We start from the raw sequence: 16,299 nt of genomic DNA, 5'->3' as shown, positions 1-16,299 counted from the left end.
GTGTGTGTGTGTTCTTGTATTATACCCTTCTTGAGACATGAAGAAGGAAAAGTATCTTCCATATGAGGAGGTGTGAACAAGTGATGACATAAATCATGGTCCCAATAACATTGCATCTAATAGAGAATGTCTCATTTGCACTCCTGCTGGTGACATCTATGGTACCGTATAGATGTCACATCATATGTGTCGCTTTTAAAAGTGCTCCCCCTCTGGTCAACATATGAAATAACAAGTGTGTGTAAGAAATTGAAATACTCCCCTTCTGGTCAACATATGTAATAACATGTGTGTGTAAGAAATTGAAATGTGCCCCCTTTGGGCAAAACTAATACATTGAAAAAAAAAAAAAAAAATTATATAGAGACATACTGTAATAACCTGAAGTAAATAATGAAGATTAAAAACCGATTACAAAAACAAAACAAAAACTAAAAGTTTGACTTTTTTATATTTGCACAGTATGTATATATTATTAATGTTGTAAATACAAATCTCTATACGTATATCTACCTGAGAACATTGTTGGAAAAATACAACTGTATTGGTCAAGAGGACCCACGGGAAGAGAGCTTCCAACAATGTTCTCAGGTTGCTTTCAGCAGTAGTCTGTTCGTCTCTCGCTCCAACAACCTCTCTCCTCCCGGTTTGCTGCTTATACAGACTGACAGGTGATTAGATAACACGGCCCAGGTGGACCATCTACGCACCTGTCGCTGACTTCGAGGCCGGTCCTGGCACACCCCGCTTCGCTGCAGGCCCGCAGGCCACGCCCCCCCTCCACAGCCGCTTTCCAGGTTCGGTTCCACGGTTCGCACATTGAAATGGGTTATACTTGTACTCAAAGCGCTTTGACACTATTTCCACATTCACCCATTCACACACACACACATTCACACACTGATGGCGGGAGCTGCCATGCAAGGCCCTAACCACCATCAGGAGCAAGGATGAAGTGTTTCGCTCAAGGGCACGACGGACGTGACGAGGTTGGTCGAAGGTGGCGATCGAACCAGGAACCCTCAGGTTGCTGGCACGGCCGCTCTCCTGTTGTAGATCCGCCATGGCGCCGCTCACGTGCACAATTAAATCCGCGGCTGTGACCTGATTGCGAACCGGAGATGCGTTTTCCTGGCGGTGGCATCTGACAGGTGCGCCGTACTGTACCTCTCTTTTTGTTTACCCGAGTAGCGCGCGCGGCGACAAAGCGCGTAATTAGCATGTCGCGCACGGGGAGACAGCTTGACAGGCCGCACATTATCAGTCCCAAGGTGAAAGAGTTTATCTCCTCCTCGGCGACAGCGCAGGAAGGCGGCTGACGCTCGCTACTTAGGAGGGTGGAAGCGACCGGGCATTTAACACGCCCTCCCGCCTTGTGATTATGTTAATGCACTTCAAGTTATTCAAAGCCGAGTTAGCCTGGAGAAATGTGGGCTTTTGACGGCAGTTGCACAGTGCCTTGCTGCTTTTTATTTGTTATTTTTTTATTGTCCCGTCAACATTAAACCCAACACAAAACCATTTGGATTATGTCGCAATTTGCCATAGCTTGCCAGCCTTTAAGGACGTGAGCAACAGTGCTCAAACATAACAATAAGTACGGAACCCGGTGTCAAGTTCAAACACTGATGACATCTATTAAACAGACAAGAAGCGAGGAATTAAACAGAGACATAATTCAATTTAGCTCGTAGAGGAGAAACGTCTGGGCTGTACTCTTTGTGCAGTCTGACAAAATGGTTGCACGCCTCCTCTTTTATTTGGACTTTCCCTGATTACATGGCAACGGCTGTTTCTAAGGGGAGGGGGTCGTAAACAGCCTTCGCCTTTGGTTACAAAACAGTTCAAAGAAAAGGTGCCTGGAGCTTTGTAGATCTCGGGTCAAGACAAAATCTTCCTGTGGATTACAATACATCAAAGAAACCGACATCAAGGTTCTCTCAATTTACCCAAACACAACTATTTTGCAAATACCAACACAACTATTTTGCAACGTTGTTTTGAAGGACATGTACAAACCCCGTTTCCATATGAGTTGGGAAATTGTGTTAGATGTAAATATAAACGGAATACAATGATTTGCAAATCATTTTCAAGCCATATTCAGTTGAATGCACTACAAAGACAAGATATTTGATGTTCAAACTCATAAACTTTGTTTTTTTTTTTTGCAAATAATAATTAACTTAGAATTTCATGGCTGCAACACGTGACAAAGTAGTTGGGAAAGGGCATGTTCACCACTGTGTTACATGGCCTTTCCTTTTAACAACACTCAGTAAAGGTTTGGGAACTGAGGAGACACATTTTTGAAGCTTCTCAGGTGGAATTCTTTCCCATTCTTGCTTGATGTACAGCTTAAGTTGTTCAACAGTCCGGGGGTCTCCCTTGTGCTATTTTAGGCTTCATAATGCGCCACACATTTTCAATGGGAGACAGGTCTGGACTACAAGCAGGCCGGTCTAGTACCCGCACTCTTTTACTATGAAGCCATGTTGATGTAACACGTGGCTTGGCATTGTCTTGCTGAAATAAGCAGGGGCGTCCATGGTAACGTTGCTTGGATGGCAACATATGTTGCTCCAAAACCTGTATGTACCTTTCAGCATTAATGGCGCCTTCACAGATGTGTAAGTTACCCATGCCTTGGGCACTAATACACCCCCATACCATCACACATGCTGGCTTTTACACTTTGCGCCTAGAACAATCCGGATGGTTCTTTTCCTCTTTGGTCCGGAGGACACGACGTCCACAGTTTCCAAAAACAATTTGAAATGTGGACTCGTCAGACCACAGAACACTTTTCCACTTTGTATCAGTCCATCTTAGATGAGCCCAGGCCCAGCGAAGCCGACGGCGTTTCTGGGTGTTGTTGATAAATGCTTTTCGCCTTGTATAGGAGAGTTTTAACTTGCACTTACAGATGAAGCGACCAACTGTAGTTACTGACAGTGGGTTTCTGAAGTGTTCCTGAGCCCATGTGGTGATATCCTTTACACACTGATGTCGCTTGTTGATGCAGTACAGCCTGAGGGATGGAAGGTCACGGGCTTAGCTGCTTACGTGCAGTGATTTCTCCAGATTCTCTGAACCCGTTGATGATATTACGGAGCGTAGATGGTGAAGTCCCTAAATTCCTTGCAATAGCTGGTTGAGAAAGGTTTTTCTTAAACTGTTCAACAATTTGCTCACGCATTTGTTGACAAAGTGGTGACCCTCGCCCCATCCTTGTTTGTGAATGACTGAGCATTTCATGGAATCTACTTTTATACCCAATCATGGCACCCACCTGTTCCCCAATTAGCCCGTTCACCTGTGGGATGTTCCAAATAAGTGTTTGATGAGCACTCCTCAACTTTATCAGTATTTATTGCCACCTTTCCCAACTTCTTTGTCAAATTCTAAAGTTGATAATTATTTGCAAAAAAAAATAAAGTTTATCAGTTTGAACATCAAATATGTTGTCTTTGTAGCACATTCAACTGAATATGGCTTGAAAAGGTGTACGTATAATCAATGTTGTATCAATGTCTTTTGCCTGCTGGGATGCTAAAGGACGTGGTCGTGTAGGCTCGTTGTGTTGGCTCGGGCAGTCAAGTAATCAAACAACACGGGCGGCGTCCCCAAACTGAGTCGGCGTCATCAAACCGACCCAACGCGTGAATTATTAACATTGCCTCCAAATCCAAGGTAAATAGCATGAGGGGGTTGGGGGGCTACAAACGGGGGCTTTTACATGCAATATCTATTCATGAAGAGGGTGAAGAAGCGGTGATTAGGACTGTGGTGCGCTCGCCACCGTGAGGGCTTATTGAGCTGCTAGTTTATGCAGCTGGCGGTTTCTGTGGAGTCAGGATATACGCAGCGTTCCCACGCGGGCCGGCGTGCACCCAGACTGGCTCGGCGCTAAGGGCCGTCGCTCCGAGCGGGCTGAAAAGCGTCCCGATGAACCGGAAGAGGGTTAAATGACGGTTTGAAATCCCTAAGCATTAATTAAGTCTGCCATTGCAGACACACCGCCTCCCAATCCTGCTCACAATTTAATAAATTACCCTCTATGGCGCCACCCGAACCCCACCTTCCCCTCACCCCCCCCCGCTGGGGCCACCTACAGACAGAGCTTGATAGATTGGAGCCCGGCTGTTCTTCCCGCAGCCCGATGAAAGTGCACTGCAGCAGGCAGGCACACCTCATTTGCTGCCAGCTCCTCTGGGGGTCGCATCTGCGCGGCGCCTGCAGGCGGCGCCGCCCCGCCGAGCTCATTAGCATATTCATAATGCCACCGGATATCGATTAGAAGCGTCGCACCTGTGCCGCTGTTCCCCGCCGCCCGCCGCGCGTGAGAGAGCGGGCGTCTAATCCGTTAACGGACGTAATTATCGCAATCAAGACGCCGCGTGTTTATTTTGGTCCAGTTGCTGCTCAAGCGTCTTTGTCTTGAAAGGCTGAGCGGCCATGGCGGGTGTTCTCCGGACAGACTGTGCAAGTCGTCACCTTCCGGAAGTCACAAGTCAAAAACGAAAAAAAAAAGAAAAAAAAATGAGGGGTATTTTATTTTATTTTTTTATTTTTTTTATTTTTTTTAATTTTTTTTTATTTTTATTTTTATTTTTATTTTTATTTTTATTTTTATTTTAAACAACATAAAAAAAAGACACAAGATACACTTACCATTAGTGCATCAACCCAAGAAAACCCTCCCTCCCCCATTCACACTCATTTAAACAAAAGGGGCTGTCTCTTTCGGTTATAAAAAAAAAAAAAAAAAAAAAAAAAAAAAAATCTTCTGGTTCCTACAATATAGACTAATGCAGGCTGTATTATTCTATATTGTAGGGGTATTTTATTTGAACGAAGCAAAATTATCTGCCAATAGAACAAGAAAATTTGGCTTGTCAAGACTTTCCAAAAGAAGTAAAATTAGCTAACCTCAATGAACCCAAAAATACCTTAAAGGCCTACTGAAAGCCACTACTAGCGACCACGCAGTCTGATAGTTTATACATCAATGATGAAATCTTAAAGGCCTACTGAAAGCCACTACTACCAACCACGCAGTCTGATAGTTTATATATCAATGATGAAATCTTAACATTATAACACATGCCAATACGGCCGGGTTAACTTATAAAGTGACATTTTAAATTTGCCGCTAAACTTCCGGTTCGAAACGCCTCTGAGGATGACGTATGCGCGTGACGTAGACCGGCGAACACGGGTATGCCTTCCACATTGAAGCCAATACGAAAAAGCTCTGTTTTCATTTCATAATTCCACAGTATTCTGGACATCTGTGTTCGTGAATCTGTTTCAATCATGTTCATTGCATTATGAAGAAGGAAGCTGAGCAAGCAAAGAAGAAAGTTGTCGGTGCGAAATGGACGTATTTTTCGAACGTAGTCAGCCACAACAGTACACAGCCGGCGCTTCTTTGTTTACATTCCCGAAAGATGCAGTCAAGATGGAAGAACTCGGATAACAGAGACTCTAACCAGGAGGACTTTTGACTTGGATACACAGACGCCTGTAGAGAACTGGGACAACACAGACTCTTACCAGGATTACTTTGATTTGGATGACAAAGATGCAGACGTGCTACTGTGAGTATGCAGCTTTGGCTTTTTTTTGCGTATGTACGTAACTTTTTTTAAATATATAAGCTTTATGAACCTTGGGTTAGGTGAACGGTCTTTTGGGCTGAGTGATTGTGTGTGTTGATCATGTGTTTGAATTGTATTGGCGTGTTCTATGGAGCTAGGAGCTAGCATAGGAGCTAGGAGCTAGCATAACACGTACCGTACGTGCGCGTCACGTACGTAACTTTTTAAAAATATATAAGCTTTATGAACCTTGGGTTAGGTAAACGGTCTTTTGGGCTGAGTGATTGTGTGTGTTGATCAGGTGTTTGAATTGTATTGGCGTGTTCTATGGAGCTAGGAGCTAGCATAGGAGCTAGGAGCTAGCGTAACAAACACGCAGGTGTTATTATGCAGGATTAATTTGTGGCATATTAAATATAAGCCTGGTTGTGTTGTGGCTAATAGAGTATATATATGTCTTGTGTTTATTTACTGTTGTAGTCATTCCCAGCTGAATATCAGGTCACCCCCGCCTCTCACAGCATCTTCCCTATCTGAATAGCTTCAACTCCCCACTAGTCCTTCACTTGCACTTTACTCATCCACAAATCTTTCATCCTCGCTCAAGTTAATGGGGAAATTGTCGCTTTCTCGGTCCGAATCTCTCTCACTTCATGCGGCCATCATTGTAAACAATAGGGAACTTTGCGTATATGTTCAACTGACTACGTCACGCTACTTCCGGTAGGTGCAAGCCTTTTTTTTTATCAGATACCAAAAGTTGCAATCTTTATCGTCGTTGTTCTATACTAAATCCTTTCAGCAAAAATATGGCAATATCGCGAAATGATCAAGTATGACACATAGAATAGATCTGCTATCCCCGTTTAAATAAAAAAAAATCATTTCAGTAGGCCTTTAAGTCGTCTGTTTTCATCGCAAAATTCCACAGTATTCTGGACATCTGAGTCGGTGAATCTTTTACAATTTGTTTAATTAACAATGGAGACAGCAAAGAAGAAAGCTGTAGGTGGGATCGGTGTATTAGCGGCTGGCTGCAGCAACACAACCAGGAGGACTTTGAGTTGGATAGCAGACGCGCCATCCGACGCTAGCCGCCGACCGCACCGATGATCGTGGTGAAGTCCTCCGTCGCGCCGTCGATCGCTGGAACGCAGGTGAGCACGGGTGGTGATGAGCAGATGAGGGCTGGCGTAGGTGGAGAGCTAATGTTTTTAGCATAGCTCTGTCGAGGTCCCGTAACTAACTTAGCATCAATGGCGTCGTTAGCAACAGCATTGTTAATTCAGTTGAATATGCTCACACTATTATGTTAGATCCACTATGGACTGGACTCTCACACTATTATGTTAGATCCACTATGGACTAGACTCTCACACTATTATGTTAGATCCACTATGGACTGAACTCTCACACTATTATGTTAGATCCACTATGGACTGAACTCTCACACTATTATGTTAGATCCACTATGGACTGGACTCTCACACTATTATGTTAGATCCACTATAGACTGGACTCACACTATTATGTTGGATCCACTAGGGTCTGGACTCACACTATTATGTTAGATCCACTATGGACTGGACTCTCACTATTATGTTAGATCCACTATGGACTGGACTCTCACACTATTATGTTAGATCCACTATGGACTGGACTCTCACTATTATGTTAGATCCACTATGGACTGGACTCTCACACTATTATGTTAGATCCACTATGGACTGAACTCTCACACTATTATGTTAGATCCACTATGGACTGAACTCTCTCACTATTATGTTAGATCCACTATGGACTGGACTCTCACACTATTATGTTAGATCCACTATGGACTGAACTCTCTCACTATTATGTTAGATCCACTATGGACTGGACTCTCACACTATTATGTTAGATCCACTATGGACTGGACTCTCACTATTATGTTAGATCCACTATGGACTGGACTCTCACACTATTATGTTAGATCCACTATGGACTGAACTCTCTCACTATTATGTTAGATCCACTATGGACTGGACTCTCTCACTATTATGTTAGATCCACTATGGACTGGACTCTCACACTATTATGTTAGATCCACTATGGACTGAACTCTCTCACTATTATGTTAGATCCACTATGGACTGGACTCTCACACTATTATGTTAGATCCACTATGGACTGGACTCTCACTATTATGTTAGATCCACTATGGACTGAACTCTCTCACTATTATGTTAGATCCACTATGGACTGGACTCTCACACTATTATGTTAGATCCACTATGGACTGGACTCTCACTATTATGTTAGATCCACTATGGACTGGACTCTCACACTATTATGTTAGATCCACTATGGACTGAACTCTCTCACTATTATGTTAGATCCACTATGGACTGGACTCTCACACTATTATGTTAGATCCACTATGGACTGGACTCTCACTATTATGTTAGATCCACTATGGACTGGACTCTCACACTATTATGTTAGATCCACTATGGACTGAACTCTCACACTATTATGTTAGATCCACTTTGGACTGGACTCTCACACTATTATGTTAGATCCACTATTGACTGGACTCTCTCACTATTATGTTAGATCCACTATGGACTGGACTCTCACTATTATGTTAGATCCACTATGGACTGGACTCTCACACTATTATGTTAGATCCACTATGGACTGGACTCTCACACTGTTATGTTAGATCCACTATGGACTGGACTCTCACACTGTTATGTTAGATCCACTATGGACTGGACTCTCACTATTATGTTAGATCCACTATGGACTGGACTCTCACACTATTATGTTAGATCCACTATGGACTGGACTCTCACTATTATGTTAGATCCACTATGGACTGGACTCTCACTATTATGTTAGATCCACTATGGACTGGACTCTCACTATTATGTTAGATCCACTATGGACTGGACTCTCACTATTATGTTAGATCCACTATGGACTGGACTCTCACACTATTATGTTAGATCCACTATGGACTGGACTCTCACTATTATGTTAGATCCACTATGGATTGATTGATTGATTGATTGATTGATTGATTGATTGATTGATTGACAACTAATAAGTGTAATGATTATTCACTCCTTCTAAGTTGTGAACTAAAGTCTACCCGGGCAGGTAAAAACCCGTGCAGTCTTCATACCAAACCTCATTACGTAGAAGGAGGTGAGTCTGCACGGCACATTAGTGGAGTTGATGAGCCTTGCTGGGCGAGGGCGCTCGTGTTCGATTCCTCCCCTCATTGTCACATGTTCATGTTGCAGATGTTTCCTCTCCTGCTCCGGTGTGAGAGAGTGAAAGTGATGAATGAGACACGGGTGAGGGAGTCACTCCTCCAGCCATCATCACAACGTGAGTCCTAGAGGACAATGGATGGCTCGGAAGTCCGACACTGACACTCCCAAAGATGGCGGCGTGTTTTTGCATAATCTGCAATGAGTTGTTGCATCCATCATGTGTGGCGTTGTCGCTCACGGTTCTCGTGCACAACTACAAGCGTGCAGTAGCCTACGTTGGCTCGCCCGCATTAATGACACGCTGGCTAGGAAATAACTTTCCACACAAACATGCATTCATGTCATGTACTGTGGAACCTCCACTCGCAAACCTAATTGGTTCTTGAACAGGGTTGGTAAATCAGAGTTTGTAGAGTGAAGCACATTTCTCCATAGGAAACAATGTAAATATGAATAATGGTTCATATTTTAGTGAAGGTTGGATTATAAGAAACAATGTAAATGTAATGTAATAATAAGAAACAATATGAATAATGGTCCATATTTTAGTGGTGTGTATGATAATAAACAATGTAAGAAACAATGTAAATGTAAATGTAATCATAAGAAACAATGCAAATATGAAAAATGGTCCATATTTTAGTCAAGGTTTGTACAAGAAACAATGTAAATGTAAATGTAATCATAAGACACAATGTAAATATGAATAATGGTCCATATTTTAGTCAAGGTTTGTTTAAGAAACAATGTAAATGTAATCGTAAGAAGCAATGTAAATATGAATAATGGTCCATATTTTAGTCAAGGTTTGTATAATAAGAAACAATGTAAGAAACAACGTAATGTAATCATAAGAAAAAATGTAAATATGAATAATGGTCCATATTGTAGTGGTGTGTAAAATAAACAATGTAAAAAAACAATGTAAATGTAATGTAATCATAAGAAACAATGTACATATGAATAATGGTCCGTATTTTAGTCAAGGTTTGTTTAAGAAACAATGTAAATGTAATCATAAAAAACTATGTAAATATGAATAACGGTCCATATTTTAGTCAAGGTTTGTTTAAGAAACAATGTAAAGGTAATCATAAGAAACAATGTAAATATGAATAATGGTCCATATTTTAGTCAAGGTTTGTTTAAGAAACAATGTAAATGTAAATGTAATCATAAGAAACAATGTAAATATGAATAATAGTCCATATTTTAGTCAAGGTTTGTTTAAGAAACAATGTAAATGTAAATGTAATCCTAAAAAACAATGTAAATATGAATAACGGTCCATATTTTAGTCAAGGTTTGTTTAAGAAACAATGTAAAGGTAATCATAAGAAACAATGTAAATATGAATAATGGTCCATATTTTAGTCAAGGTTTGTTTAAGAAACAATGTAAATGTAAATGTAATCATAAGAAACAATGTAAATATGAATAATGGTCCATATTTTAGTCAAGGTTTGTTTAAGAAACAATGTAAATGTAAATGTAATCATAAGAAACAATGTAAATATGAATAATAGTCCATATTTTAGTCAAGGTTTGTTTAAGAAACAATGTAAATGTAAATGTAATCCTAAAAAGCAATGTAAATATGAATAACGGTCCATATTTTAGTCAAGGTTTGTACAAGAAACAATGTAAATGTAATCATAAAAAACTATGTAAATATGAATAACGGTCCATATTTTAGTCAAGGTTTGTACAAGAAACAATGTAAATGTAATCATAAAAAACTATGTAAATATGAATAACGGTCCATATTTTAGTCAAGGTTTGTATAAGAAACAATGTAAATGTAATCATAAGAAACAATGTAAATATGAATAATGGTCCATATTTTAGTGAAGTTTTGTATAATAATAAACAATGTAAGAAACAACATAATGTAATCATAAGAAAAAGTGTAAATATGAATAATGGTCCATATTTTAGTGGTGTGTAAGATAATAAACAATGTAAAAAAACAATGTAAATGTAATGTAATCATAAGAAACAATGTACATATGAATAATGGTCCGTATTTTAGTCAAGGTTTGTATAAGAAACAATGTAAATGTAAATGTAATCATAAAAAACTATGTAAATATGAATAACGGTCCATATTTTAGTCAAGGTTTGTTTAAGAAACAATGTAAATGTAATCATAAGAAACAATGTAAATATGAATAATAGTCCATATTTTAGTCAAGGTTTGTTTAAGAAACAATGTAAATGTAAATGTAATCCTAAAAAACAATGTAAATATGAATAACGGTCCATATTTTAGTCAAGGTTTGTTTAAGAAACAATGTAAATGTAAATGTAATCCTAAAAAGCAATGTAAATATGAATAACGGTCCATATTTTAGTCAAGGTTTGTACAAGAAACAATGTAAATGTAATCATAAAAAACTATGTAAATATGAATAACGGTCCATATTTTAGTCAAGGTTTGTATAAGAAACAATGTAAATGTAATCATAAGAAACAATGTAAATATGAATAATGGTCCATATTTTAGTGAAGTTTTGTATAATAATAAACAATGTAAGAAACAACATAATGTAATCATAAGAAAAAGTGTAAATATGAATAATGGTCCATATTTTAGTGCTGTGTAAGATAATAAACAATGTAAAAAAAACAATGTAAATGTAATTGTAAGAAACAATGTAAATATGAATAATGGTCCATATTTTAGTGGTGTTTATGATAATAAACAATGTAAATGTAATGTAATCCTAAAAAGCAATGTAAATATGAATAACGGTCCATATTTTAGTCAAGGTTTGTATAAGAAACAATTGTAAATGTAATCATAAGAAACAATGTAAATATGAATAATGGTCTATATTTTAGTCAAGGTTTGTATAAGAAACAATGTAAATGTAATGTAATCCTAAAAAGCAATGTAAATATGAATAACGGTCCATATTTTAGTCAAGGTTTGTATAAGAAACAATGTAAATGTAAATGTAATCATAAGAAGCAATGTAAATATGAATAATGGTCCATTTTTTAGTGGTTTGTATGATAATAAACAACGTAAGAAACAATGTAAATGTAATCATAAGAAACAATGTAAATATGAATAATGGTCCACATTTTAGACAAGGTTTGTATAAGAAACAATGTAAATGTAATCATAAGAAACAATGTAAATATGAATAATGGTCCATATTTTAGTCAAGTTTTGTATAAGAAACAATGTAAATGTAATCATAAGAAACAATGTAAATATGAATAATGGTCCATATTTTAGTCAAGGTTTGTATAAGAAACAATGTAAATGTAATCGTAAGAAGCAATGTAAATATGAATAATGGTCCATATTTTAGTCAAGGTTTGTATAATAAGAAACAATGTAAGAAACAACGTAATGTAATCATAAGAAAAAATGTAAATATGAATAATGGTCCATGTTGTAGTGGTGTGTAAGATAATAAACAATGTAAAAAAAACAATGTAAATGTAATGTAATCATAAGAAACAATGTACATATGAATAATGGTCCATATTTTAGTCAAGGTTTGTATAAGAAACAATGTAAATGTAATCATAAAAAGCAATGTAAATCTGAATAACGATCCATATTTTAGTCAAGGTTTGTATAAGAAACAATGTAAATGTAAATATTATCATAAAAAGCAATGTAAATATAAATAACGGTCCATATTTTAGTCAAGGTTTGTATAAGAAACAATGTAATCGTCAATGTAATCATAAGAAACAATGTACATATGAATAATGGTCCATATTTTACTCAAGGTTTGTATAAGAAACAATGTAATTGTAATCGTAAGAAGCAATGTAAATATGAATAATGGTCCATATTTTAGTGGTTTGTGAGATAAACAATGTAAAAAACAATGTAAATGTAATGTAATCATAAGAAACAATGCAAATATGAATACTGGTCAATATTTTAGTCAAGGTTTGTATAATAAACAATGTAAATGTAAATGTAATCATAAAAAGCAATGTAAATATAAATAACGGTCCATATTTTAGTCAAGGTTTGTATAAGAAACAATGTAAATGTAATCATAAGAAGCAATGTACATATGAATAATGGTCCATATTTTAGTCAAGGTTTGTATAAGAAACAATGTAAATGTAATCATAAGAAGCAATGTACATATGAATAATGGTCCATATTTTAGTCAAGGTTTGTATAAGAAACAATGTAAATGTAAATGTAATAAGAAGCAATGTAAATATGAATAATGGTCCATATTTTAGTGGTGTGTATGATAATAAACAATGTAAGAAACAATGTAAATGTAATCATAAGAAACAATGTAAATATGAAAAATGGTCCACATTTTAGTCAAGGTTTGAATAATAAACAATGTAAGAAACAACATAATGTAATCATAAGAAACAATGTAAATATGAATAATGGTCCATATTTTAGTGGTTTGTAAGATAATAAACAATGTAAAAAACTATCTTTTGATTACATTACATTTACATAGTTTTTTACATTGTTTATCTTACAAACCACTAAAATATGGACTATTATTCATATTTACATTGTTTCTTATGATTACATTTACATTGTTTCTTATACAAACCTTCACTAAAATATGGACCATTATTCATATTTACAATGTTTCTTATGATTACATTTACATTGTTTCTTATACAAACCTTGACTAAAATATGGACCATTATTCCTATTGACATTGTTTCTTATGATTACATTACATTTACAAACAATGCAAATATGAAAAATTGTGTACATTTTAGTGAAGGTTTGAATAAGAAACAATGTAAGAAACAATGCAATGTAATCATAAGAACAAATTTAAATATGAATAATGGTCCATATTTTAGTCAAGGTTTGTGTCAGGCTTGTCCCTGACAGTTTGATTATGTTTTAGTTTTTCCTCTGTGTTTGTCTTTATTTCCTGTCAGCGCTTTTATTTTGATTGTTTCCTGCTTGTCTCCCTGAGCGCTGTTTCCCCTCAGCTGCGGCTGATTGGCACCTGGCCACACCTGGTGTCAATCAGCTAGCTACTATTTAAACCTGCCTTGCCATCCAGTCTTTGCTGGAGTATTGTCCATGTCATTGTCTTTACCACCTGTCGTGCTACCACCTGTCGTGCTACCACCTGTCGTGCTACTACCTGTCGTGCTACCACCTGTACTTGTCCTTGTCGCTGTGGTCGTAGCGGTAAGCTGTTCCTGATAGCTATTTGTAGTTTGCTGTCTCCTAGCTTCTTGTTTTCCTGTTAGCTATATCCAGTTAGCCGTTAGCTGTGTCCAGTTTTTCTGTTTGCTGGTTCCTGTTTTCAGTTTGGCTATTCCTAGTTCCTGGTTTGTGTTTTACATTTATTTTGGACATTAAATTATGTTTTCCTGCAACAATCCTGCCTTCTCTGCATCTTGGGGTTTGTATAAGAAACAATGTAAATGTAAATGTAATAGTAAGAAACAATGTAAATATGAATAATGGTCCATATTTTGGTGAAGGTTTGTATAAGAAACAATGTAAATGTAATAGTAAGAAACAAAGTAAATATGAATAATGGTCCTTATTTTAGTGAAGGTTTGTATAAGAAACAATGTAAATGTAATCATAAGAAACAATGTAAATATGAATAATGGTCCATATTTTAGTGAAGGTTTGTGTAAGAAACAATGTAAATGTAATGTAATCATAAGAAACAATGCAAATATGAATAATGGTCCATATCTTAGTGAAGGTTTGTATAATAAGAAACAATGTAAGAAATAACGTAATGTTATCATAAGAAACAATGTAAATATGAATAATGGTCTGTATTTTAGTGAAGGTTGGATTATAAAAAACAATGTAAGAAACAATATAAATGTAATGTAATAATAAGACACAATGTAAATATGAATAATGGCCCATATTTTAGTCAAGGTTTGTACAAGAAACAATGTAAATGTAAATGTAATCATAAGAAACAATGCAAATATGAATACTGGTCCATATCTTAGTGAAGGTTTGTATAATAAACAATGTAAGAAACAACATAATGTAATCATAAGAAACAATGTAAATATGCATAATGGTCCATATTTTAGTGAAGGTTTGTATAAGAAACAATGTAAATGTAATCATAACAAACAATGCAAATTATCTTAGTGAAGGTTTGTATAATAAACAATGTAAGAAACAATGTAATGTAATCATAAGAAACAATGCAAATATGAATAATGGTCCATATTTTAGTGAAGGTTTGTGTAAGAAGCAATGTAAATGTAATCATAAGAAACAATGCAAATATGAATAATGGTCCATAGTTTAGTGAAGGTTTGTAAAATGTAAAAAAACAATGTAATGTAATCGTAAGAAACAATGTAAATATGAATAATGGTCCATATTTTAGTGAAGGTTTGTATGATAAGAAACAATGTAAATGTAATCATAAGAAACAATGCAAATATGAATAATGGTCCATATCTTAGTGAAGGTTTGTATAATAAACAATGTAAGAAACAACGTGATGTAATCATAAGACACAATGTAAATATGAATAATGGTCTATATTTTAGTGAAGGTTTGTATTATAAACAATGTAAGAAACGACGTAATGTAATCATTAGAAACAATGTAAATATGAATAATGGTCCATATTTTAGTGAAGGTTTGTATAATAAACAATGTAAGAAACAACATAATGTAATCATAAGAAACAATGCAAATATGAATAATGGTCCATATTTTAATGCAGGTTTGTATAAGAAACAATGTAAATATTCATAATGGTCCATATTTTAGTCAAGGTTTGTATAAGAAACAATGTAGGAAACAACGTAATGTAATCATAAGAAACAATGCAAATATGAATAATGGTCCATAGTTTAGTGAAGGTTTGTATAATGTAAAAAAACAATATAATGTAATTGTAAGAAACAATGTAAATATGAATAATGGTCCATATTTTAGTGAAGGTTTGTATGATAAGAAACAATGTAAATGTAATCACAAGAAACAATGTAAATATGAATAATGGTCCATATTTTAGTCAAGGTTTGTATAAGAAACAATGTAAATGTAATCATAAGAAACAATGTAAATATGAATAATGGTCCATAATTTAGTGAAGGTTTGTATAATAAACAATGTAAGAAACAACATAATGTAATCATAAGAAACAATGTAAATATGAATAATGGTCTATAATTTAGTGAAGGTTTGTATAATAAACAATGTAAGAAACAACATAATGTAATCATAAGAAACAATGTAAATATGAATAATGGTCCATATTTTAGTGAAGGTTTGTATAATAAACAATGTAAGAAACATAATAATGTAATCATAAGAAACAATGCAAATATGAATAATGGTCCATATTTTAATGAAGGTTTGTATAAGAAACAATGTAAATATTCATAATGGTCCATATTTTAGTCAAGGTTTGTATAAGAAACAATGTAAATATTCATAATGGCCCATATTTTAGTCA

General features: G+C 36.0%; 1 protein-coding gene across 5 annotated transcripts in view; it reads left to right on the top strand.

Annotated features, from left to right (window-relative positions):
• Positions 1–16,299, top strand: part of inpp4b (inositol polyphosphate-4-phosphatase type II B) — a 489,649-nt gene that overhangs the window by 115,957 nt on the left and 357,393 nt on the right. For 2 of the 5 annotated variants that reach the window (XM_062032293.1, XM_062032292.1), the window contains exon 1: positions 14,186–14,247. The exons of 2 other annotated variants lie outside the window; for them this stretch is intronic. In XM_062032293.1, the coding sequence (XP_061888277.1) occupies positions 14,208–14,247 (40 nt within the window). In that variant the 5' untranslated portion in view covers positions 14,186–14,207. Of the gene's footprint in view, positions 1–13,916; positions 14,031–14,185; positions 14,248–16,299 lie in introns of those variants that run through there. One more of the 5 variants, XM_062032294.1, reaches the window with a different exon arrangement.

This window comes from Entelurus aequoreus, linkage group LG22 (genome assembly GCF_033978785.1).
Source record: "Entelurus aequoreus isolate RoL-2023_Sb linkage group LG22, RoL_Eaeq_v1.1, whole genome shotgun sequence".
In the NCBI taxonomy this organism is placed as follows: domain Eukaryota; kingdom Metazoa; phylum Chordata; class Actinopteri; order Syngnathiformes; family Syngnathidae; genus Entelurus; species Entelurus aequoreus.
This window is presented reverse-complemented; position numbering and strand designations above follow the sequence as displayed.